The sequence below is a fragment of the Ovis canadensis genome, chromosome 14 (assembly GCF_042477335.2).
Source record: "Ovis canadensis isolate MfBH-ARS-UI-01 breed Bighorn chromosome 14, ARS-UI_OviCan_v2, whole genome shotgun sequence".
In the NCBI taxonomy this organism is placed as follows: domain Eukaryota; kingdom Metazoa; phylum Chordata; class Mammalia; order Artiodactyla; family Bovidae; genus Ovis; species Ovis canadensis.
Window position 1 is genome coordinate 37,317,469 of NC_091258.1, and position 27,558 is coordinate 37,345,026.

The 27,558-nt window shown below is 41.1% G+C and overlaps 1 protein-coding gene across 6 annotated transcripts in view; it reads right to left on the reverse strand.

Annotated features, from left to right (window-relative positions):
- Nucleotides 1-738: 738 nt before the first annotated feature.
- Nucleotides 739-27,558, reverse strand: part of OGFOD1 (2-oxoglutarate and iron dependent oxygenase domain containing 1) — a 33,620-nt gene continuing 6,800 nt past the window's right edge. Inside the window, exons 2-13 of one of the 6 annotated variants that reach the window (XR_011248596.1) lie at nt 26,347-26,492; nt 22,424-22,470; nt 19,896-19,996; nt 7,457-7,573; nt 6,776-6,867; nt 6,442-6,570; nt 6,083-6,196; nt 4,619-4,698; nt 3,719-4,023; nt 2,466-2,588; nt 1,984-2,178; nt 739-1,519 (exon numbers count right to left, since the gene is read on the reverse strand). Coding sequence is in view for 5 of the 6 variants with exons in the window: in XM_069549877.1 (XP_069405978.1) it covers nt 1,358-1,519; nt 1,984-2,042; nt 2,466-2,588; nt 3,719-4,023; nt 4,619-4,698; nt 6,083-6,196; nt 6,442-6,570; nt 6,776-6,867; nt 7,457-7,573; nt 19,896-19,996; nt 22,424-22,470; nt 26,347-26,492 (1,475 nt within the window). In the remaining variant the exon portion in view is untranslated. The remainder of the gene's footprint in view (nt 1,520-1,983; nt 2,179-2,465; nt 2,589-3,718; nt 4,024-4,618; nt 4,699-6,082; nt 6,197-6,441; nt 6,571-6,775; nt 6,868-7,456; nt 7,574-19,895; nt 19,997-22,423; nt 22,471-26,346; nt 26,493-27,558) is intronic. The other 5 variants (XM_069549877.1, XM_069549880.1, XM_069549878.1 and 2 more) reach the window with 5 other exon arrangements.

Below are 27,558 nucleotides of genomic sequence, written 5' to 3' on the forward strand. Positions count from 1 at the left end.
TAAATGCAAATTTTAGTACTCAAAGTTTTAGGAGATAAAAAGGACAAAGCTCAATGCTTTTCCTATTAATTTGTAAAATCCAAAATAAAAGCTGCTGCAGTAGCTCATAATAAATGTAAAAAAGGAAAAGTTAACAAGCAGGTAGCACTGGAATGGAAATGAAAACAGCATCTTGGATTACTGATGCAGCGACACTGAGCACCCATCCATGCGCACCCATGCATGCAGGTGGCAGGCGTCACACAACCCCCTCCAACAGTTCAGGGGAGAAAGAATAAAACAAAGAGGACAGCCGCTTGGCAGTGCAATATGGCCTTTAACACCCGATCTCTTAAAGAAAGGCTAGTTTGACAGATGACCCTACAGTACTTGGGAAATGAAAGTCACATATGAGATTAGAATCATTTGGTTACACTGGAGGCGCGACTCCAGCATGGCGCAGTCATGGGCACCTGGACACCACTGCACAGGGCACAAGTAGCCATCCTTTTCACTGACCGTGAGTCTCTCGGGGCCACGTGGTTTCAGACCAGGCTATTTTCCAAGGGAATATACTAAACATTGTCTTAAGTCTATACAGTCCAGAGTCACAGTGAAACAAAGCCATAGGCAGTGGGAGGAAGCTAAAGGGGCCTAGAATCAAAGGGGGTGTGAGGTTCTATAATCCTCTAAACCAATGACATTGGGAAGGACAGAAACTAGTCATAAATTTATGACTATATATGTATACACACATACTTTTTAAAAATCAACCACTGGAAACATGGGTGAAGCTTGAAGATTTTACACTAAGTGAAATTAAGCCAGTCACAAAAAGACATATTATTTGTCTTATGAGGAACATGAGTTAGTAGATACCTAGAGGCAAAGTAGAATGGTGGCTTCCACAGGCTGGGGGAGGGGAAAGCAGGGATTACTATTTAATCAGGACAGAGGTGCAGCTGGGAAAGATGGGAAAGTTCAGCAGATGGATGGTGGTGAAGGCTGCACGACCATGTGAACGTACCTAATGCCACTGAACTAGACACTTTAAAATGGTTAAAATGGTACTTTTATGTCATGTCTATTTTACGTCACACACGTTTTAATCATTGAAGAAGCCAATATGGAAAATGAAGAACTGAATGTTAAAGACAAAATCCTTTAAAAAGAAAACATCAAGAGGTAAGTACCTAGCTCCAAGCTCAAGGTCTAAACTGATGACAATCATTATAAGCCCTACTAAAGGACAGTCACACACAGTTTTTAAGACTGCTGTCACACAGGTCACCGTGTGGCTCTCCTTCACGCGACGTCTTAACTCTTCCAGCTGTGCCAGTACTCAGGAAAGGTCTTTTTCCAGCTTTGCCCTGCTTTGTCATTCGTAATAGACAAATGAAAAGTCCCAGAAGCCTGTTCTGTTTGGAAAACTTTTCTTTTGTTCTAGGCTTCGGTGGTTAATGTGCTTGACAAATTTCAGAGTTTCCCTATCTCTGTAGACCAGTGCCAAAGAGTTGTTTTCTGGATTCACTGTTAGCAGCTGAAACAGGTAAAAACAATGATATATCAGAACACAGATGATTCTCACCTCTTTTCTTAAACAGATGTTTCCATATCAAATACTCAAACTGGTGAATAGAGATATTTTAAAAGATCCTTTATTAGAACTATTGCTCTGGCTGTCAAGACATATTCCAGCAAGCCCCATTCCAGTACATACCCAGAAAGGTTTTACCTAATGCACCTAAGTTTTCCTACCTTCAAAGATGCATGAAAATGTACCACCTGACTCTTCATTTACTTGGAATTTCTCAGCGGGGTAGAATGCCTAGGGATTATCCTTTACCATCTTTACTGCATGCTGAGTACTTTCTACTAGAAATTAGAACCACTGCCAGACAGAACAATGTGGATTTATCAGCTAAAGACACTGGCAGAAAGTCAGAAAAGCTGGGTCTCTGAAGAATGAACACATTTTTAAGAACTAAAATGGAAGCAACTTACCTCTTCGTCTTCTCCTTTGGCAATGTAGGAGGTAAAGCCACCATACTCTGGCTTCCAGCCTTACAAAGGGCAAACAAACAGCATTCAGAAAGCTCTCACCGCAAGAGTTACATCATCTGTTTGAATCATTGGTTCCATGCTGCTTAACACTGGGGGATCTGGGAGTTGAGTCGTACCCAACTGTGACTTAGGAGCCTGAATTAAAATTCAACCAACACTGAGTAAAAACTGAAAACTAAAATATAAAATATACCTGGAAGGACACTTACATAAAAGCTCTGGGGATTCCTTAGGAATTATTATTTGGTCCATCTCCTATACCTCAGTCACAGGTACGAACAGTACTCTGAGCTGGAAGACTGAAATTCATGACCCTTAAGACCCAACATAGAGCTCCTGTGATCTGAGATCATAACCAAGGCAGATAACTTCTGAATTGGTTCAGTTAGAGAGGGTCTCTCGGGAGCGACTATCCCTCTTACCTTCACAGCCACAATAGAGCAGTAAGTCCAGGGCAAATTCAGTCTTGCTGTTGTCATGGATTAAAGTGTAGTGACCAATCTTCCAATGCCTCAGTTCCCCCTGGCATGTGGGAACACTTGATTCTAAGAAAAACATAACAGGAGGTCAGAAAAAAATTCCCTTGATACCACTGCTAGATTGCAAAAGAATGATAATTAGGAGCAGTACAGCACTAAAGAGAAACCATGTCTATAATCCTTCAGCTGACCTGTGGCTCTATTATAATACTATATATAATACATCAGCCTTATAATGAAAAAAAGTTGACTTTATTTCTCTTTACCATGAATTTCAGATGGAGTATATACTTCAGTTGCCCCCCAACTCCATTTTTTAAAATAACGTAATTATTTAAGTAGAATTTTTTAGAGCAGTTTATAGAAAAATTAAATTTCCCAGAAAGTACAGTTCCCCTCTCCCTGTCACACACAAACCCTGCCCCTCCCTATCAGTTTCCTCGATTGTTAACATCCTGTCTTAGTGGGATGGTTACAACTGACCAGTATTGAGAGACTAGTATTAACTGATATCCACAGTTTACATTAGGGTTCACACTTGGTGGTGTACATTTTACTGGTTTAATGTCATGTGTCCATTCCATCTGTTTAAAAGATGATTAAACTTCCTTTGCTTTTAATAATTTCCTTCTACCTATCAGTCCAAGTTCAAGCAAGTTTTTCTTAGGGTGATACTGGTTCTCAGCAAGAAGAAACCGCTCACCTTCCGCTTCCGCTCCTTTATGTTCTTGTGTTTTAGAGTAAGTTTAGGCAAAACCAATGGTATTTCTCTCTACCATTTGTACTACTGTTAGCCTAACAGAACTGTTAGCTGGCTGTACTTCCTGCCCGGAATGCTCTTCCCACAGATCTGTCTTGTCATTCAGACCTGAGCTTAGGATGACAGCTCATCCAGACTGCCCTGCATCCAAGAGGTAACCTGGTCATTCCTCCGCATGTAACCCTACTCAGATTTCCTGCACCACAGCTATCCTTATTCGACATCTTGTTGTTTGTGTATCATGTAATCTCTGGCCTCTCCCCTACTAGAATACATGGGCTCAGGGAGAGCTGAGACCTTGTCTGTCTGCTTCTCCCAAGTCCAGAAGCAGGGCCTAGCACATAGTAAGTGCTTAAGAAATACCTGTTGAAAGAATAAACCACTGAATTGTGAATATCTAATGGTAAAATAAGGATAGAACATAACAGCAGCTCACCTTTCTTTGCTTCACCTTCCTCTGGGTCTGTCGGTCCATCGCTCTGTAGACTGCTGTCACTGGTGGCCCCCCGACTGTTCTCTGGCTCAGAAGAGCTGTGACTAGTCCCTTCTTCAGTGTTCTCAGCAGCAGAGGCTCCATCTTGCTCCTTTTTGTCCTCAGGCTCATCTTCTGAAGGTGCCAGAAAGTGAAGCTTCAGGCCTGTGAAGTTAGAGAGCAGCAGGAACATCGCCTCGGAGTGGAACAGTGCCATGCAGTCCCTCAGGATGTCAGGAAGCTGGCTTTCCTCAGCCTTCTCGTAAAACCTGTAGGGCAGCAACACAAGGTGCTCATCAAGGTGTGCATCACATTACATGGATGGAACATCACTCATGGGATGAGAGCTGATCATTAGCTTTGTACCTCTCTTCCCGAACCTTGGCATAGCTTACTCAATCCTAATTTGTTACACAGTGAGATTCTTAGACTTCCCTGGTGGTCCACTGTCTAAGAATCCACCTTGCAGTGCAGGGGACACTGGTTCGATCCCTGGTCTGGGAAGACCCACATGCTGTGGAGCAACTACTGAAGCCTGTATGCTCTAGAGCGTGTGCTCTGCAACAAGAGAAACCACCGCAGTGAGACACCGTCACACCACAACTAGAAAGTAGCCCCCGCTCGCCACCACTAGAGAAAACCTGAGTGTAGCAACAAAGACCCAGCAAAGCCAATAAAGAAATGTTTAAAAATCTGAGGTATAAAAGACATATAACACTTAAAAAAACAGATTCTGTTAGGGTCTCCTACTGGATGTGCCTGAGAACAAAACATTAGGGCAAATGTCCTATAATTGGAGGTGAGCCTCACAGACAGACCAGGTAGATGCTAAATGCAGAAGCAAATGTCCTAAGCGAGTTCTACCTTTTGTTAGGGGGACCTCGGCTGCTCCATTCCACACGACCTCTCTCCAAAGCCTCACACACCTCTGCAAATTTCTCAGGCTGGAGAATGAGAAAATGAAGCAGCATTTAGCAGAACTTTCTAGATCCCATACTGGTTGCTACAGCTACAACAGCTGTGCACAATCATTCTGCTCCAATCCCAACAGGGCCAGGTGACCTTCTTCATCCCTTTCACATCAGATCCCCCAGTCCTGACAGGGTGAAGCCAGAGCAGGATGCTTTAGCCAAGAGACCTGAGTGTCAATTTGGGCCACTACCTTATGTACCTGTATGTCTTATGGCAAACTGCTAGACCTCTAGGATTCCTGCATTTATAAAACAAGGATCCTAATGCAGATTCTTTAATTCATGTGAGGAGAAAAACTGCATTAATATAGTTATAACTAATTAAACATACTATACTTTATAACTGATACACTGTTATAATGAAAATGTCTATGTAATAATACAGATTCCTTAGGCCTCTGTTCATTCCCTTCATTTAATCAGCATTCTAAATTTTAAAAGTTCAGTATAGTACAGGAAACTAATTAATCTAAATATTCTCCATAAGAGGCTTTCGTAAGTACTTGTTTAAATGCAGTTTTCTAAGGAGTGCTCTACAAACAGTAATCCTATCAGTTGTGAAACAGGAAAGAGGATCCTAAAGCATGGTTTAGGTAAGTTGAATTAAACAGGATTTAAAAAGTTCATTTACTATAATACTTCTCAAATTCCTTAATATGCTATTATCTGCTATATAATTCCAAGAGGCAGGATGTAGTGTGTCTCAACCTTTTTTTAATGGAGGGACAACTCTTGGGACTGTGATTCCACGGGACCCAGGGTCACCTGGGAAGCACCACACCTGTCTGCATGATCTCATTCAGCCCTCAGGACAGCTCTTCAGGATAGGCAAGGCAGGTATTATCCCAGTTTAACTGATGATGAAATACAAGCTGAGACCTTTAGATATTTGCTGAGGTCAGTAAAATCAGAGCCAAGACGTGAATACAGTCTTCTGACTTCTAACCTAGGTCTCTTTCCACTGTAAGCTGCCACCTCGTCATTCTCAAACATGTATTACTAATTTGTTAATTAGTAATCTATTATTTAAAAGTAATAGCACCAGTCATCAAAATGAATAGGGTGGGAACTACATACCACTCCCCCACAGTATACAAGTGTGTGAGTGAGACAGTGTGTGTGTGTGTGATTAAGAGTATAGAGAACTGGGGAATAAACACCCAAGAGACTCAGCCTACTAACATGCAACTGGTACCAACGTTAGCTAGTATCATTTCACCATTCGAAAAGGATGATATAAAATTCTAACCAGGAACAAAACAAAAACTAGAAGCTCTCTAAGTGATGCCTGTTTACCACCCAAGAAGCAAGGCTATGTGCCAGACATGGTATTATCAAACAGGATTTGCTGGCCTACCTGAAGGAATTCTTTTAGGAGAATTTCAGAGCTTTCCTCAAATTCTTCTTGAATTTGAGCTTGGTATTCCATGTCAAGATAAGTAGGGTTGATCCAATCATACAAAATTTCATGCTGGAAAGGAGCAGCAGATGTGAAGGCTAAGTTAATAATTCCCTCTGCTTTTGTTCTGCCACGTCATACCAGTAAAACAAGACTCCATACTCCCAATTCAGGGGGCCTGGGTTCAATTCCTGGTCAGGGTGCTAGATCCCACCGCAATGAAGACCCAGTGCAGCCAAATAAATAAAAAAGAGAAAAGCAAATGATACGCCACAGCTTCTAAGATGAGAATCCCAGCAACAAGAATTTATCCTTACATCTTGTGGGATGTGAGGGCTCCGAGCTATGAGAGGCTCAAAGTAGGTGGGAGGCCTGGTCAGTGAAGGACCATGAAACCAGCCGCTGATGGACAAACGTGACTTTTCTTCAGACAAGACCTCAGACACCTGAGAGGACAAGACCAGCAGCACATCAACATAAAGACGAGGGGGGAAGATTACTAGCCACGGCTCACTGATTTCAGGACCCTTCACACTAGGTGTGGAAACCACCTGGCCGGGTAGTCCATCCGGAAGCTGCCACATTTAGACACTGGGAGACTGAAAAGCATGCTCCTTGGCAGTCTATGTATTTGTGGCTTACAGTCTTTACCTGGTGAAAGGATACTGGAGACACTTCAAAGAAAACCAGGGTGTTCCACGAAGGGATAAGGGACTTGACAATCTGCTTCGGCTGAAAGTGTTCTGCGCCGGGAGAGAACACATCCATAAACGAGCTTCATCATCATTAACCACTTCCAGGCTGCCTTGTTTCCACCTCGACAATTCGCAAATTTCTAAGGGTAGCTAAATGTCCCCTTCAGATCCCCAAATGCCACCCCCTTCCATCTGTTTCTCTTAACACAGTTCCGCTAGGCGATGTCTGCTCTTACTCCACCATGCATTACTGATGAAAGCTGGAAAAAGTTCTGAACGATTTCTGGAGTCAAGTTCTGGTGTCAGTCATTAAAAACAAACAAAAAAGGACCCTGACCTTCTGGCAGATGGACTGGTCCTGGAGATTCATAACCAAGGGTGGCTGTACATGTGCTCTACACTCCCATGGCCAGCATTCAGAACCAGGGTTTGACTGTTGCTCACCTTAAATCAACCCCAGTTTATCTCTGGAGGACCGATTATTTCAAGCACAACCCAGAGAGGTGGCTGTCAGGCATTCGATCCCCCTGTGGTTGTTAGGGTAATAGATGGCTTCCATCTCCTCTGACGAGAACAGACATTGCGTCTAAGAGCTCGGAAGTGTCTGCTGGTGTTGAAGTGCACGCTTCTGTCTTACCGTCAACGCTGAACAGGTCCAGGGTGCCCCCCAAGCTCGCATCCCAGGGAGGAACCAGGTAAAGAATGAAGGCGATCCGGCGCCCTTCCAGCTCATCATCGTGACAGAGCAGGGCATCTGTAACAGATGAGCGCACACCATGATGTCCCCGCATGGGCAATGAACAGCCGCCTGCCTCTGCGCTTATTATCAGTCCATCTGCTGGTCCTCTGTAACGGCAGCTCCTCCAGCTCTACAACACCATTTCCCCTCTTTCATAATTACAGAAATAAAACTGTCAATGTAGAAAACTCTAAAAACACAGACCACCACACAGACTCAGGGATGGTCACCTCCAGTATTTTCCCAACATACATGTATTTGCCTTTTAAAAACAGTATCCTACAGTGGTTCTTTTGTTGACCTTTTTTTTAAAATTACATTTTTAAATTAAATGTCTTTTCCATATCACTATAAATGCCTGTCATCTCTTCCAAGGCAAACCGTGCAACATCACATTAATCCAAGTCTACACGCCAACCACTAATGCTGTAGAAGCTGAACGATTCTATGAAGACCTATAAAACCTTCTAGAACACATACATCCACACACAAAAAGATGTCCTTTTCATCATAGGGGACTGGAATGCAAAAGTGGAAAGTAAAGAGATATCTGGAGCAACAGGAAAGTTTGGCCTTGGAGTACAAAGTGAGGCAGGGCAAAAGCTAACAGTTTTGCCAAGAGAATACATGGTCATAGCAAAAACCCTCTTCCAACAACACAAGAGACAACTCTACACATGGACATCACCAGATGGTCAATACCGAAATCAGACTGATTATATTCTTTGCAGAGAAGATGGAGAAGTTCTATATAGTCAGGAAAAACAAGACCAGGAGCTGACTGTGGCTCAGATCATCAGCTCCTTACTGAAAAATTCAGGCTCAAATTGAAGAAAGTATGGAAAATCACTAGGCCATTCAGATATGACCAAAATCAAATCCCTTATGATTATACAACTCTCACATCCATATATGACTACTGGAAAAACCACAGTCTTGACTAGACGGACCTTTGTTGGCAAAGTAATGTCTCTGCTTTTTAACATGCTGTCTAAGTTGGTCATAACTTTTCTTACAAGGAGTAACAGTCTTTTAATTTCATGGCTGCAGTCACCATCTGCAATGATTTTGGAGCCCCCAAAAATGAAGTCTGCCACTGTTTCCCCATCTATTTGCCATGAAGTGACGGGACCAGATGCCATGATCTTCGTTTTCTGAATGTTGAGCTTTAAGCCAACTTTTTCACTCTCCTCTTTCACTTTCATCAAGAGGCTCTTTAGTTCCTCTTCACTTTCTGCCATAAGGGTGGTGTCATCTGCGTATCTGAGGTTATTGATATTTCTCCCAGCAATCTTGATTCCACCTTGTGCTTCTTCCAGCCCAGCATTTTTCATGATGCACTCTGCAGATAAGTTAAATAAGCAGGGTGACAATATACAGCCTTGATGTACTCCTTTTCCTATCTGGAACCAGTCTGTTGTTCCATGTCCAGTTCTAACTGTTGCTTCCTGACCTGCTTACAGATTTCTCAAGAGGCAGGTCAGGTGGTCTGGTATTCTGACCTCTTTCAGAATTTTTCAGTTTCTTGTGATCCACACAGTCAAAGGCTTTGGCATAGACAATAAAGCAGAAATAGACGTTTTTCTGGAACTCTCTTGCTTTTTCCATGATCTAGCAAATGTTGGCAATTTGACCTCTGGCTCCTCTGGACTGCAAGGAGATCCAACCAGTCTATCCTAAAGGAAATCAGTCCTGAATGTTTATTGGAAGGAATGATACTGAAGCTGAAACTCCAATATCTGGGCCACCTGATTTGAAGAGCTGACTCATCTGAAAATACCCTGATGCTGGGAAAGATTGAAGGCAGGAGGAGAAGGGGACGACAGAGGATTAGATGGTTGGATAGCATCACCAACTCAATGGACATGAGTTTGAGTAAACTCTGGGAGTTGGTGTGGACAAGGAGGCCTGGCATGCTGCAGTCCATGGGGTCGCAAAGAGTCGGACATGTCTGAGTAACTGAACTGATGATTATACAGTGGAAGTGACAAATTAGATTCAAGGCATTAGATCTGGTAAAGTGCTTGAAGAACTAAGGACAGAGGTGCTTAACACTGTATAGGAGGTGGTGACCAAAACCATCCCCCAAAAAAGGAAATGAAAGATGGCAAAGTGGCTGTCTGAGGAGGCCTTACTAAAAAAAGAAGTAAAAGACAAAGGAGAAAGGGAAAGATATACCAAACTGAACACAGAGATCTAGAGAACAGCAAGGAGAAATAAGAAAGACTTCTTAAGTGAACAATTCAAAGAAATAGAGGAAAGCAATAAAATGGGAAAGACTATAGAGATTTCTTCAAGAAAATTGGAGATACCAAGGGAACATTTCATGTGAAGATGGACACAATAAAGGACAGAAATGGTATGGACCTAAGAGAAGCAGAAGATATTAAGAAGAGGTGGCAAGAATACACAGAAGACCTGTATAAAAACGGTCTTAATGACCCAGATAACTGTGATGGTGTGGTCACTCACCTAGAGCCGGTCACTCTAGAGTATGAAGTAATGTGGGCCTCAGGAAGTATTACTACAGACAAAGCTAGTAGAGGTGATGGAATTTCAGCTGAGCTATTTCAAATCCTACAAGATGACTCAACATTGTGCTCAACATGCCAGTAAATTTGGAAAACTCAACAGTGGCCACAAGACTAGAAAAAGGTCAGTTTTCATTCCAATCCCAAAGAAAGGCAATGCCAAAGAATGTTCAGATAATCATATAACTGCACTCAATAAACATGCTAGCAAGATTATGCTCAAAATCCCAAATGGCTAACAAACACATGAAAAGATGCTCAACATCGCTCATTAGAGAAATGCAAACCGAAACTACAATGAGATACCACCTGACACCTGTCAGAATGGCCATCATCAAAAAGTCTACAAACAATAAATGCTGGAGAGGGTGTGGAGAAAAGGGAACCCTCTTGCACTGCTGGTGGGAATATACAGCCACAGTGGAATACAGTATAGAGATTCCTTAAAAAACTAGGAATAAAACCACCATATGACCGAGCAATACCACTCCTAGGCATACACCCTGAGGATACCAAAACTGAAAGAGATACATGTACCCCAAGGTTCACTGCAGCACTATTAACAATAGTTAGAACATGGAAGCAACCTAGATGTCCATAAACAGATGAATGGATAAAGAAGCTGGGGTACATATATACGGTGGACTATTACTCAGCCATAAAAAGGAACATATCTGAGTCAGTTCTAATGAGGTGGATGAACCTAGATCCTATTATACAGAGTGAAGTATGTCAGAAAGAGAAAGATAAATATCACATAGTAACAAATATATTGGAGAAGGCAATGGCAACCCACTCCAGTGTTCTTGCCTGGAGAATCCCAGGGACGGGGGAGCCTGGTGGGCTGCAGTCTCTGGGGTTGCACAGAGTTGGACATGACTGAAGCGACTTAGCAGCAGTAGCAGTAGCAGCAACAAATATATATGGAATCTAGAAAGATGATACTGATGAATTTATTTGCAAGGCAGCAATGAAGAAACAGAGAACACACTTATGGACATGGGGAGAGGGAAGGAGAGAGGGTGAGATGTATGGCAAAAGTAACATGGAAACTTGTACTGTATGTAAAATAGACAGCCAATGGGAATTTGCTGTATGTCTCAGGGAACTTAAACGGGCTCTATATCAACCTAGAGGGGTGGGATGGGGAGGGCAGTGGGAAGGCGGTTCAAGAGGGAGAGGATGTATGTATACCTATGGCTGATTCATGTTTATGTTTGACAGAAAACAACAAAATTTTGTAAAGCAATTATCCATCAATTAAAAAACAAATAAATTTTTAAAAAATGTTCAAAATCCTTCAGGCTAGGCTTTAGCAGTACATGAACCAAGAACTTTCAGTTGTACAAGCTGGATTTAGAAAAGGCAGAGGAACCAGAGATCAAACTGCCAACACCTACTGGATCACAGAAAAAGCAAGGGAATTCCAAAAAAACATATACTTCTGCTTCATTGACTATGCTAAAGCCTTTTACTATGTGGATCACAAGAAACCGTGGAAAATTCTGAAAGAGATGGGAATATCAGATCACCCGCCCTGTCTCCTGAAAAACCTGTATGCATGACAACAAGCAAAAGTTAGATCCGGACATGGAACAATGGACTGCTTCCCAATAGGGAAAGGAGTTCAAGACTGTATATTGTCACCCTGCTTATTTAACTTATACTCAGAGTATATCATGTGAAATGCCAGGCTGGATGAAGCACAAGCTGGAATCAAGATTGCTAGGAGAAATATCAATAACCTCAGACATGCAGATGACACCACCCTTACGGAAGAAATCGAAGAGGAACTAAAGAGCCTCTTGATGAAGGTGAAAGAGGAGAGTGAAAAAGCTGGCTTAAAACTCAACATTCAAAAAACTAAGATCATGGCATCCAGTCGCTTCATGGCAAATAGATGGGGAAACAATGGAAACAAGTGACAGGTTTTATTTTGTTGGGCTTCAAAATCACTGCGGTCGGTGACTGCAGCCACAAAATTAAAAGACGCTTGTTCCCTGGAAGAAAAGCTATGATAAAATAATCATATTAAAAAGCAGAGACATTACTTTACCACAAAGGTCCATCCAGTCAAAGCCATGGTTTTTCCTGTAGTCATGTATGGATGTGAGAGCTGGACCATAAAGAAGGCTGAGCGCCGAAGAATTGATGCTTTTGAAATGTGGTGCTGAAGAAGACTCGAGAGTCCCTTGGACTACAAGGAGATCCAACCAGTCCATTCTGAAGGAGATCAACCCTGAATATTCACTGGAAGGACTGATGCTGAAGCTCTTGTACTTTTGCTACCTGATGAGAAGAGCCGACTCACTGGAAAAGACGCTGATGCTGGGAAAGATTGAGGGCAAAAGGAGAGGAAGGCGGCAGAGGCTGAGATGGTTGGATGGCATCACCGACTCAACAGACGTGAGTTTGAGCAAATTCTGGGAGACAGCGAAGGACAGGGAAGCCTGGCATGCTGCAGTCCTTGGGGTCGCAAAGAGCTGGACACTTTGTTCAGTTGACTTAGCGACTGAACAACAACAACAACAACAATATAGATGTTTTACAATGTTGTATTCATTTCTGCTGTACAGCCAAGTGAATCAGCTATATATATACATATACCTTCTCTTTTTTGAATTTCCTTCCCATTTAAGTCACCACAGAGCACTGAGTAGGGTTCCCTGAGTTATACAGTACCATTTCTTGAGCTAAACTTCTAAAAGCCATTAGGTATGACTGAACAAGGCAGGCATCCATGCAAGGTGGGTGAGGGTAATGGGTGCTACTGGTGAAGTGAGATCCTTCCACACGGAGGGACTATTTTAATACAGAAGCATATTGAAATTAATGGAAAACAGATTTCTCAAAAGTGAAGAACAGATTTATAAATTCAGAAAAAGAAATACAGAATGAACCCTATAGTATGGAAATGAAACTGGAGGAATCAATGTGAATTCATTCTTTCATATATATATATATATGTATATATATATAAATATACATACACAATATATATAAATTATATATATGAAAGAACCCATGTGCTTTGGAAGAACAGCCAGCTCCAAATCAAGAGCACAGGAAAATTAAGATAAACTTGGAAAGTTGTGTTTTGCTAGAAAGTAAGATACAATAAGGATGATGTATGAAACTGAGCAAACCCACGTAGTGGCCTTCCCGGAAACCCACCTCTTGGTATCCCCTGCTTATTGCTGATTGGAAAAAGGGGCTCTGGAAATGAACTGCGACCTGCTACGCTTCCCCACGTGCAGCAAACAGCAGGCCCAGCAGGACAGAGAAACACAGAAACAAAGACAGGGCAGGCAGACAGGAGAGCAGCCGCAACTGAAGGCATCAGTCACGGGGGCTCCCAGCTGTCTCAAAGGTAAAGGTAAGTCTGACTCACGTTCCTAAGCTGTTTGTATAGAGACAACCCCCTACCCCCAACCAGATGAGAAAAGCTGACCGTGAGCATGTAGCCCCCAGACTGGCTGGCACCTTTAGACAGAAGATGCCAACCTGTGATCTCATCTTGTTACTTCACCTTGCACCAATCAGAGAACTGTGCGCAAGCTGACGACACACCCTGGGGCCCTCTCACCCCACTCTGCCTTTAAAAACCCTCCACTAAACTCCATCGGGGAGCTTGGGTGTTCTGTGGACAAGCCACCTGTGCCCTTGTCTGGTGCCCTGGAATAAACGCTGTACTTTTCCTCACCACGACCCGGAGCCAGCAGATTGGCTTTGCTGTGCATAGCGAGCAACCTACGTTTCGTTGAGTGACATAAGGACATGTTAGAAGGACACAAAGGTCCCCTTGATCAAATTGAGGACAATATGGGCATCAACATAATGACAGGAACCATTACATAAATAGTAACTTTTAAATTCACACTGCCATAAATAAATGGGTAGGGACTTTCCCGGTGGCCCAGTGGTTAAGAATCCATCTTGCAATGCATGGGATGTTGGTTCAACCCTTGGTCAGGGAATGAGGATCCCACATTCCCTGAGGTCTCCACACACTGAAACTCCTGAGCCCAAGTGCTGCAACAAAAGATTCCACATGCTGCAACTAAGATCAGATGCAGCCAAATAAATATATATTTTTTTAAATGAGTAACTGGGGAGATGGCAATGTTTCATTTACAAAAGAATAACAACTAATAATAGAAAAGAAATTATTTTATTAGAAAAACCACCATCTGGCAACCTGCACAGTAATAATGTAATAAAAATAGCAGGCTTCCAGTTCAAGATGGTGTAGAAGGACATGCGTTCAAACGAGAGCACCAAAATTCAACTAGCTGTTGAACAACCATTGATAGGAGGAAGCTGGACCCACCAAAACACAATACCCCATGTCAAAAGAAGAAGCCACAGTGATATGATAGGAGGGGGCGCAATCACAATAAAATCAAATCCCATACCCAGCGATGGGTGGCCCACAAACTGAAGAAAAATAATACTAAAGAAGTTCTCTCACTGTTGTGAAGCTTTAGAACCCCACATCAGGCTTCTCAGCCTGGAGATCTGACAAAGGGACTGGGAATCCCCAGGGACTCTGACCTGGAAGGCCAGTGGGATTTAATTATAGTATTTCCCCAGGACTGGGGGAAACAGACTCCAGTCTTAAACAAAACCGTGCACACACCAGGACTCAGGGGAAAGGAGCAGGGGCCCCACAGGAGACTGAACCAAAGCTACCTGCTGGTGTTGAAGGGTCTCCTGTGGAGGCGTGGGTTGGCAGGGGCTCACCACAGGGATGAAGGCACTGGCAGTAGCAGTCTGGGAAGGTCCCCCTTGGCATAAGCCCTCTTGGAGGTCACCATTAAGCCCACCATAGAGCCTGCAGACCCCAGGGCAGTGTTGCCTAAGGCCAAACAGAGAGGGAAACCCCACCCATCAGCAGATAATTGGATTACAGCTTTATGGAGCAAGGCCCTGCCCATCAGAGCCAAGACCCAGTTTTTCCCAGTCCCTCCCATCAAGAGGCTTATATAAGCCTCTTAGCCTCCTCCATCAGGGGCAGACAGAGGAAGCAAGAAGAACCACAATCCCACAGCTAGAACAAAAACCACATTACAGAAAGTTATCAGGATGAAAAAGCAGAAAGTTATGTCCCAGATGAAGGGAGAAGATAAAACACTACAAAAACAACTAAATGTTGTTTTTTCTGGCAGGAGATAGTCAACCTGCCAGAAAAAGAATTCAGAATAATGATAGTGAAGACATTCCAGGATCTCAGGAAAACAATGGAGAAGATGCAAGAAATGTCTGCCAAAGACCTAGAAGAAATAAAGAACAAACAAACAGAGACGAATAATACACTAGAAGGAATCAATAGCAGAATAACTGAGGCAAAAGAACGGATAAATGACCTGGAGGACAGAATGGTGGAAATCACTGCCACAGAGCAGAATACAGAAAAAAGGATGAAAAGAAATGAAGACAGCCTAAGAGACCTCTGGGACAACATTAAATGCACCAACATTCAAATTATAGAGGCCCCAGAAGGAGAAGAGAGACAGAGGACCTAAGAGAGAGAGGACCTAAGAAAATATTTGAAGAGGTAATAGCTGAAACCTTCCCTAACATCAGAAAGGAAACAGTCAACGAAGTCCAGGAAGCATGGAGTCCCAGGCAGGATAAACTCAAGGAGGAGCACACTTAGACACAGTGATCAAACTGACAAAACTTAAAGACAGAGACAAAATATTAAAAGCAACAAGGGAAAAACAACAAATAACATACAAGGGAACTTCCATCAGGCTGTCAGCTGATCAGAAGGGAATGGCAGGATATATTTCAAGTGATGAAAGGGAAGAACCTACAACCAAGAATACTCTGCCCAGCAAGACTCTCAATCAGATTTGATGGAGAAATCAACAGCTTTACAGACAAGCAAAAGTTAAGAGAATTCAGCACCACCAAACCAGCTTTACAACAAATGCTAAAGGAACTTCTCTAGGCAAGAAACACAAAAGAAGGAAAAGATCTACAGAAAATAAACCCAAAACAGTTAAGAAATGGTAATAGGATCAAATGCACCAATCAAAACACAAAGACTAGCTGGGAGGATGAAAATAGGTGCATGTACGCATTTCCGCTTACCACATCACTCTGCTTGACTCCCCAGACCATATGTAATTATTTTATACTGTTAGGTTAATCATGTTCCCTTTATGGCCTGCAACTGTAATTATCTTTCATTTTTCTATCTGGCTATTGATTGTGAAAACTGAAAAGCATCTTTTACTATTGTGATTATGTAACTATTACTCACTTGATACCACTGTATCATGATCGATCAACAGAAAAATAACAGAACTCTGTACCACTATGATTTAATAGAAAAACCTATAATCACTTTTTAAAATCCAGATGTATGTCAGAATTATCTTGGAATTTTTTGAAAAATACAAATGACCAGGCATTGCTTTTTTTCTCCGGAGCTCCAGGTATATTTCTAATGAGCAGCCACGTTTAAAAACAACTGAACTATACGATGATCTTTCACTTTTACCTAGTTTTGTTTCACTTTTTCTATTTCATATTCAGTGCTGCCATTTCATTTAGTTTATGTTTTCCAGTTTCTCCACCTTTTTTTTATGTTCTTTCTCAAGCCTTTATCAAGCATAGTAGAAAAGCTTTTGTATACATATATATGTATAATATATATATTTTTAAAAACTTATGAATTTTTGCCTAACTAAAAAATGTATGACATTTTGATTCTACTTTTTTGACTTAGTATGAACAGAATGCTCTATTCCTAATTTTAAAAAAACAGATATGCAACAAACAACAAAGGTTTACTATATCTAGCACAGGGAAGCGAAGTGAAAGTCACTCAGTCATGCCCAACTCTTTGCGACCCCATGGACTATACAGTTCATGGAATTCTTCAAGCCAAAATACTGGACTGAGTAGCCTTTCCCTTCTCCAGGGGATCTTCCCAGCCCAGGGATTGAACCCAGGTCTCTCACATTACAGGTGGATTCTTTACTAGTGGGGCCACAAGGGAAGCCCATAGCACAGGTAACTGTAGTCAATAAATATCTTGTAATAAGCTATAATGGAAAATAATTTCAAAAATTATGTATGTATAGTTGAATCACCTTGCTGTGCACTTGAAACACTGTCAGATATATGTCAATACAATATATTAAGAAAAAAAATCAATGGATGCTAAAACAAGTAAATCAAATTTTAATAAGAAATGGGATATTTACATAAAGTGTCTCCCTACAAAATATTTATTACCTTAAAGACAAGGACAAGTTTACAGTGGAAAAACCTGCTGTCAGCCACCACCTTAATTAAGTGATCACTTATTAAGCACTGGTGACATGACACACTATCCACTGCATGATAAGATGCAGTAAGAAGCACACACGAGGAACCAGCAGACACACCCAAACGGAGGGGAGTTTTACCATGTAACTCATCTGTAAACTGGGAGAAGCATCAGGATCATAAAAGTCAAGGGAAGACTGAGGGACAGTTGTAGACTTAAGGAGACTAAGAAGACAGGAGAACTAAATGCTATGCACAGCCCTGGACAGGACCCTTTTGCTAATAAAGGACCAAACCACAGAACCTGAATGGAGCCTGTGGATTAGATGGGAGTGACATATCAAACCTAATTCCTGATTCTGATTGTTCATTACTATCATGTAGGAGAAGGTCCTTGTTGCAGGAGTTACTGAAGTATTCAGGGGGTCACAGAGAATCCTAAAGGCAACCTATTCTTAAGTAAAATAGAAAAAATTCATTTGTATTATTCTCACCATTTATCTGTTTGAAACTACTTCAAATTACTCCCCAAACCCCGAAAAAAGGGGCATATGAGAAACTTCCCTGGTGGTCCAGCGGCTAAGACTCCGTACTCCCAATGCAGGGAGACCAGGTTTGATCCCTGGTCAGAGAACTAGATCCCACATGCCACTACTAAGACCTAGCACAGCCAGATAAATAATTGTTTTAAAAAAAGGGATGTGACATGACTATATGTCTAAGTTATCCTCAAAATGTTGTTACCAATTTGTACTTCTCTAGGACAATGCATGAGAGTAAACCCAAATCAAAATTTTATTCAGTAAAAACAAAACAACCCAAAACACTTATCCTTCCAGCTGAAAATCAAACATGCTTTCAAAAGGACATGTACATGGCTCAGAAAGGGAGCTGGAAGGATGCATCCCCAACTGGTGACAGTGGACATGTCTGAAGAGAAAGGAGGACAAGGAGAAAGTGAGGGGGCACTATCGTGGATTACACTCTATACTGCTTGACACAGTATATTGTTTGACTTTTTATCCTTAAGAATATATTCAGAGAGGGATAAACTGGGTGATTGGGACTGACATATACACACTATATATATAGAACAGATAACTAATAAAAGACCTTCTATAAAGAACCAGGAACTCTACTCAATGCTCTGTAATGGCCTATAAGGGAAAAGAATCTAAAAAACAGAGTGGATATATGTATATGTATAAATCATACACTTTGCTATATGGCTGAAAGTAACACAACATTGTAAATGACATATATACTCCAACAGAAATTAAAAAAAAAAAGAATATGTTCATTTATTACCTTCAGAAGAAAAAAAAAGGCACTGAGGGGACACTTGTTTCCTAGGAAGTATAAGAGTGAGTTTACAATATCACCTTTGAATTTCCTGATACCATATGCAAAGCTTATGTGTATATGCATTATTAGCATTTTTCTGAAAATACTGAAATGGAGCAGGACCCTGCAGGGTCTTCCTGGACACAAAAGCCCTTCTGTGTCCTCCATTTCTTGCTTATGGGAAAAAAAAGGCTTGTCTCCTAGGCATCCCCAAGTTCCAAAGAGCAGGCTCAAACAGTTAATGATTAGGACACAACAGATTAGGACTCCTAATTCCTCCTGAAGGGACAGAGATAAGAATTTGATGCACATTTCTGAGCTATTCTTCAGAAACTAAGACAACCCCCTCACCACCAGGATGAGGTGGAGGATGGTACCATCAGGCTGACCACAAGCAACACGGAGCCCCCAGATTGGCTGGAACCAGAAGGTCGATGACTGAGATTCCCGACATTATCACTGCTACCTCACCACCAACCAATCAGAAGGTCCATGAGCCATTATGCGTCTGAAAACCCTCTGCCTTGTCTTTAAAAATCCTTCCCTGAAAGCTACTAGGAAGTTCACATTTTTTTTTTTTTTGAGTGTTAGCTGCCCATTCTCCTTGCTTGGCATTCTTGTTTTGCTGCAAAGACTACTGTCAAGAGTTTGGCTTTATGGGACTTCCCTGGTGGTCCAGTGGTTAAGAATCTACCTGCTAATGCTGGGGACATGGGTCAATCCCTGGTCCAGGAAGATCCCACATGCTATGGAGCAACTAAGCCCTCATGCTCTAGGGCCTGTGTACTGCAACACGAGAAGCCACCAAATGCGAAGCCCACACATCAAAACTAGACAGTAGCCCCCACCTACAGCAACTAGAGAAAGCCCAGGCACAGCAATAAAGACCCAACACAACCAAAAAGAAAGAAAGTTTGGCTCTGTGTGAAGTGGGAACGCTAACTTTGCTTGGTTACAACAGTCATAGCTCTCATCACACTCCCAAAGAGAACCCTGCCTTCTACCTTCCCAGATGGACATTTCTCTATCTGAGCTGGGTCAGGCCATCCTCACCAAGAATACCCTAACACTGTGAAGGGACACACAGTCTAGGGTTTTGCAACACTGACACTGTCTTCCCACAATCGTTTAGTTAAAGCCTTTAAATCTCAGCGACAACAAGGTTTTATCTCTCTTACCTGAGAATTCGTATTTAGCACAGGACATGTCAATGGTTGACTCCAGGTCAATCTTGGAAATGTCTGAAATCCAAGACCGGAAATGTTCAAACAGAATTTTCCTAGGAATGTAAACAAAAAATAACTTGTTACACCATAATGGGGGCTCCATTTCGATCTATGACATAAATATTTTTTCCTGCAGGTTTTGGTTAATTTAAGAGCCATTCTTGAGAATGTTCTTCACTTTAAACTTGCCAAGTTTAAGACTAGTATTCCCAGAGAAATAAATGCAGACCTCTCTACTGTAATATATTTTGTTCTACTGTTTCAGCTTATTTTTTTCCTCCTAAATTTATAGTATTGCCCTATCATGGTAGCGGTCTGGCCTTTGACAGCAGAATACCAACGTTCTAGTCCAAAGTTACTGACTTCTAGACATGCTTTTCAGCACTAACACTAGCTCTATTATTTAATGAACACTTGGGTGGGTAGCACTGTTGAGGATTAAAAACTTTAAACTACAGTAATGGTGACTACTATGCTAATTGTGTAATAATAAATTTTTTTCATATAAGTTCTGATACTAAGATGATACCAAAGAAAAGATGGTTGAACATTCCCATTTACAGCTAAAGTGGCTCTGTATAGAACTCTAACACAATTTAAGACTCACTAAACTCTGAAATTAGGTTAACTTTGATGGATCAACATTTTTATGTCAATTTTATCTCCATAAAATTGGGGAAAATATTTTTAAAAATATTTTTAAAGGGTTTATACTAGTTCAAATTTTGTACATGAAAACACTGTTTCAATCATCTTAATTCAAATGTACATAACTGAAATCCCCATAAAATGTAATTGTGCTGTTAATAACTAAAGATCAAGTCTCCAGGTTGATCCCCTGAAATTTTATTACCAAATATCTTTTTATACTGTATACTACCCAATCCAGAACATTCCAGAATATACTGTACTTGTTAGTCCAACCATAAGTGCCATGTAACTTTTACAGGCAGAGTTGCAAATCAGAATAGACCAGCAAAGCAAACTGTAAACCAGGCTTCAGGTAAAGTGGGTGGTCAAAGTCTTGAGTCTTAAACGTTTATGCAACTGATATTATCAAAGCCTTTCATCCCTCTTTTACTGGTAACATCAGCTGCCATAAATTTATTCCATAGAAAGCTCTTCCTCTGGTCATCCCATGAAGGTGTCACAATTATAGGGCTATTTTCTGCCATCATTCTCATTTGTTAACAGTATTCATGAGAGAAATCATAAAACCTAACAGGGAAAAAAAAGGTCACCTTTCTGTAAAGACAAGGAATTCCATCATTCACACCATCTGGCTATTACCTTTTGGGTACAGAATGTAACTCAATCCCAGAGGAAAGACATGCTTTATCAGAGGCGTGGTGTGAACTAATGAGACAATGCCCTAAAAGCATGGTCATGGAGGAAAAAAGGTCTGAATAACTGTGAACTGTTACAGTTAACAAATATTTTAGGTTTTAGAAGAAGTAATCTGTGCAGACTGCCACTATTTAATCCTATTAGACAGATTTAAACATACCATTCTTACAAGTCTTTTTCTTTGCATATACATAGGTATACAGATAAACGTTTCTTTTTTTCAAATGAGATCACACCTTGTGTGCTATTTTTAACTTCTTTCTCTTTATATTTTTCTAGCCTATGCCTTTGCCAGCAGTATCACATTTTATAAATCACTTCAAAAAACGCTGTAAATTAAACTGGGACAAAACAGTAATTATGTGAGATACTGAGTCTCAGAAAGATTAAAATGTAAAAAAAAAAAAGTGTCTTGGAATTGATGAAACAACTACTATACTCATGTGTTGAGCATTTAATGGTATTAGTTCAGTCCAGTCACTTAGTTGTGTCTGACTCTGAGACCCCATGGACTGCAGCACACCAAGCTTCCCTGTCCATCAGCAACTCCTGGAGCTTGCTTATTTAACGGTATAGTTTTCCACTTTGTTCTGTACCATTATCTGTATAACTCTTGATGGATGGCCATTTAATTTGTATGTAATTATTCACTTATGATAAACAATCTTGTATGGAATCTTTGAGCACATCCTTATTTTCACAGGACAAATTCTTGTATGTGGAATTATACTACAAAAAGAAAGCATAATTTTAAGGGTTTTGATACATTTTTCAAAACTATCTTCTAAGAAAAATTGCAGCATTGTATATCTACACTTCTGTCAACACTGGAACTTTTGTTTTAAATATGTCAACCTGACAATGTGAAAGACGGTACTGCCAGTATTGTTTTCCTGGTTACTAACACGGTCATTTTATCACTGGAAACTTTGGCCATGGAATCAGACAGACATGGATCTGTATCTCGGCTCCATTTTCCCCTAGGTAACTTTGAAGAAATTACTTACTTTCTGTTTCCTCCTCTACAAAAGGAGACAATAATGCCAACAAAGATGGCATGACGTAACATTTAAAGCACTTACTCCTTTGCCTGGCACATACTCGGCACCCAGCAAGTATGAGTACTCCTTTACCTTAAAGCACAGATGTGGGGCTCTCTTCTCTTCTTCAGATCATCAGACTTGACCATGAAAAAACAAAAAAAGGATTTCCTTCATAAATCAAACGCACAGAGCAGAGCAGTTTAGGGAGGGAGCATGCTGGCAGTCCAGCAATGTCACTAAAAGCCTGGACTCTGAAGCCAAATTGCCTGGGGTTGACACATGGCCCCCTCCATTTGGTAGCTCTGTGACTTGGGCATGCTGCTTAGCCTCTCTGTGCCTTATTCACTCCACAAACAGTTACAAAAGTATTATAGTGGAGCTTATACATTCTTGTGGGGGAAAGACAATAAACATTACAAATTGATTATTAGAATAAAAAAGGTGAGGAATGTCATGGGAAAATAAAGCAGAGTATGATGGACCAGGAGTGCTGAGAGCAGGGAAGGGCTTGCAATATAAATTTGGTGGCCAAGTTAGACCTCATGCATGTGCAGCAGAGGCTTGAAGGAAGCTGGGAAGTATACTCAGGGAAGATCTCAGCAAAGCAGATTCAATGTCCTGAGTGGGAAGAATGCCTGGCCTGTTGAAGAAATCATAGGATGTGGCTTAGTGAGTTGGAGGGAAGCAGCAGGAGGTGGGGCCAAAGATGTAATGGGGGACGTACAACCACTCTGGTTTTTGCTCAGAGAAATGAGAACCTTAAGGAGATTTTGAACAAAACTTTTTAGAACTGAGATGAAATTCACGTAACATAGAATTTACTATTTTAACATCTCCAAGAATGTAATTCAGGGGGCTTTTAGTATTTTCACATGTGCAACTATCATGCATGCATGCTCAGTTATATCTGACTCTTTGCAACCCTGCGGACTGTAGCCTGCCAGGCTCCTCTGTCCATGGAATTCTCTAGGCAAGAAAACTGGAGTGGGTTGCCATTTCCTACTCCCACTATCTAATTCTAGAATATTTTCATCATACCAAAAAGAAACCCTTTACCTATTAGGTAGTCATTCCCCATCTCCATCCCCCAGCTCCTGGCAATCACTAATGTACTCTATACGTTTTGCTGGTTATTACCTATAAATGGAATCACACTATATGTGGCCTTCTGTATCTGGCTTCTTTCACTGAGCTTGTTTTCAAAGTTTACCCATGTTGCAGCAGTATTTAGTACTTCATTCCTTTTTCTGGCTGAATAATATTCCACTGTATAGACATACCACCTTGATCTATCCATTTATCATCAGTTGATGGACACTGGGTGTTTCTACTTTTCGGCTATTATAAACATTGCTGCTTTGAAATCTGAGTACAAATTTTTATGTGAGCAAATGATTTCAATTTTCTTGGGTCCACTAACATTTTAAACAAACACAATGGCTGTACATGGGCCAAGGGTAGAAGAAGGAGAGTAGTTAGTCCACCAACAGGATAATCCTGGTGAGAGAAAAGGCTTGGGTCAGGTGACAGCTGTTAGCAGTGGAAGTGAAAAGTGTATTTTTCTGAATATATTCTGACAGTAGATCCAAAAGAATTTTCCACTGGAATGGAGAAGAGGTGTGAGCGAGGAATGAAGGATAACCTCAAGGTTTCTGGCCTGGGTCACTGGAAAGACTGATGCTCATCAACTGAGACAGGGGAAACTGTAGGTGGAGCAGATTTAGGGTGAAAAGACAAGAAGTTTAGTTTTTGAAAGTGTGACACACTTAACAGATACCCAAAAGTGGAGGCAAAGCCATGAGACTCCCTGGAGTCTCCAAGGGCGAAGTCCTAGAGTACTCTGTCATTAAGAAGCCAGGTACCAATGGAGGACCTGCCGAAGGGAACTAAGAAGGACTTGCCAGTGAGGCAGAAGAAAAATGAGTGTGAACGTAAAGTATCCTGAACGTAAAGTGAAAAACAAAGGAAAAATCAGGCCACTCCTAATGACTAACTTGGTCAGGAGAACTGGAAGTTGTTATAGGCCCCATTATCAAGTCAATTCATAGCACAAGCAAAGAAAAAGGGCTATAAGTGAAGTCTGATGGGACAGGACATGGAAAGCAGGTTTATATTTACTGTCTTCAGGTGAAGAAGTCCCACAGTGAGCATAGTGAAAAATTATTCACACAAGTTCCATTAAGCACCGTTGGTATCTAAAGTAATGGCTGCTTCTTTTTCCCTTGTTACCTTAGGGCCGTTTTTACTATTTTGCCTCTCATGGACTTCACAGAAGTATTTTCCATCTACCGAATTGCATTAAGTAAAAACCAATTTGGCTTTTCAATTTCAGTAATCGGATATGCATATAGCCCTAAATCAACTAAAAGAGGCCTAGTGTTATCAAAGTTAATATAATTATAAAGATAGATGACTATGATTTTTATTAACTTTTACAACTTCACTATGGATACAAGCTATTTTTCATTAGATTTCCAGAATTAAAAAGAGAACGTCATTTGTGTATTTAACCAGATTAAATCATACATATAAAAGGCCCAAAGATAGACTGGGGGACACAACCAGCTCGAGTGCAAAAGACTAAACGCAAGACAGAGGAATTTGTTACTTTTACCCTAGATTAGAATAAAAGGGAAAATGGAAAAAAAAAACAAGATAGCTCTTCATCCTCACTTTTTTTTTGATTTTAAGGACTGTCTTTAAGTTTCTATAAAGACCTCCAAGAGTGATGTACACCCCACAATGAAAAATATCCTCCCAAACTGGGGAAACCAATGACCTATATATTTTTAAACCTAGCATGGGCCTGGCTTCTAACAGCAGGAAAACAAGCCTTGATTTTGAGTTAGTCTTCTGTCAAATTCAATTGTTCACCAATTTAAAAAGACTAGATCTAACTCTCTACAAGACATATGACAATACATAAATCCACCTAAAAAAGACATGAACTCAAAAATTTAATTGGTTAGTGGCTCAAACAGTAAAGAATCTGCCTGCAATGCAGGAGACCTGGGTTCAGTCCCTAAGTCAGGAAGATCTCCTGGAGAAGGAAATGGCTACTCCAGTATTCTTGCCTGGGAAATCCCACAGACAGAGAAGCCTGGCAGGCTACAGTCCATGGGGTTGCAAAAGGGTCAGATACAACTGAGCAACTAACACACTATCGTCCAGTGCACTACTCTATTATATCACTCCCCAAAATGTACTTATCAGCTTACTGTACTTGACTATCTTTCACCATCACTACCACCTCTGTAATTTTAAATTTTAAAGGCTTTCAGGGCAGAACTGGCAAAGACTCCCCCATAATACTTATTAACACCTAACACATAACCTAGATAGCATATTGAAAAGCAGAGACATTACTTTGCCAACAAAGGTCCGTCTAGTCAAGGCTATGGTTTTTCCTGTGGTCATGTATGGATGTGAGAGCTGGACTGTGAAGAAAGCTGAGCACTGAAGAACTGATGCTTTTGAACTGTGATGTTGGAGAAGACTCTTGAGAATCCCTCAGACTGCAAGGAGATCCAACCAGTCCATCCTAAAGGAGATCAGTCCTGGGTTTTCTTTGGAAGGAATGATGCTAAAGCTGAAACTCCAGTACTTTGGCCACCTCATGCAAAGAGTTGACTCACTGGAAAAGACCCTGATGTTGGGAGGGACTGGGGGCAGGAGGAGAAGGGGACGACAGAGGATGAGATGGCTGGATGGCATCACTGACTCAATGGACGTGAATCTAAGTGAGCTCTGGGAGTTGGTGATGGACAGGGAGGCCTGGCGTGCTGCGATTCATGGGGTCGCAAAGAGTCGGACACGACTGAGCCACTGAACTGAACACATAGTAAACACTCAGGTTATGTTAAATAAATGAATGCTTTTAACAACGTCAAGACCAGACCAGGACCCCCAGTGGAAAACCCAAACTAAAACCTCAAGTCGATATGGTAATGAATGATTTTTATAGACAACGACTTTCTGAAGTGGAAAAGCTAATGTGAAAGGGGCATAAATACCTGCTGGAATTTATATAAATCATTATACTTTTCATGGAAGTCCAAGTTCAAAAGTTCCTTCTGAAGTCCTTCCAAGAAGTTTTGGCTTTGGATGAAGTTTGGGATCACGCAGTGAAGAAAGGGGTCCATGTCCATGACAATGGCTTCTGTTGGGAAGAAAGTGTTATCCGTGACTTTTACTTCTTGTATTTTTGACTCATGAACAGCACAGCAGAGAGAATACAAAAGGGATGGTGATGAATTTTTGGAAACTTAGCACCTAAAATCAAAGATTTTGGGGAAGAACTATAAGTTCTTTTTCTTTTCTCTTCCCACTCAATACTACTTTTCGAAGGTATTGTGCTTAACAATGTTAGGCCTTAAGATGAGTATAGGTGATGTCACTAAATTAAGACTCCTGCTCTTTTGGAGAGTTTTTTAGTTTACTGATTACTTACTCAGCTGAATGCATTTTAGTCTTAATTCATTTCCCCCTAAACTTCAAATGAAAGTAGCAAATTAAAAAGAGAATAGCAATACTGGCTGGAAATTTTTTTTCAATCCTTTTTCTTTCCCTAAAGTACTGCTAGAGGAAGTCATTATATATATATATACATATATATATATATATTTTTTTTTTTAATAGGGTCAGGCATAACCCTAACTCCTTGAGTTTTATCTCAACGTTTCACCCACTAAGTCTGGTGGGAGAGATTATGTACCCCTCTAATAAAACTCACTGCCGCCACCACACACCAGGTGCCAGGCACAGTAGGGTCTGATAGTGTAAAGCTTACAGGTATTATCTTGTTTAGTCTTTTCAACAGTTTTAAGGTAGACCCCATCACTATCTGTATCCCACACAGAAGGAAACTACAAAATCCCTGGTGTATAGAGCTTAAACATGAAGCCATCACTTTATATGTGCATCCGGAACACCCAAGACTCATCTCCTTAAAGCACTTAACCAATGAAACAACAAACCTGGCAAACTTTAGAAGCAAAAGCATGATGCATTAAGCAGAGTCCTTATCTTACAAGGTGATATTTGAAGCTGAGGATGAAATCATTTGAGGCAGGTTCCTTCCTTTGTTCAAACCATGTTTACTTCCGTGGGTCATGCTGTTGAACTACAGGCCTGCAAAACTGAGTAAACCCAGGTGCCTACTATCAGGCAGCTCTCAACAAATGCTCTGGCTATGCTATCACAGGACAAACAAGCATCACCTTCAG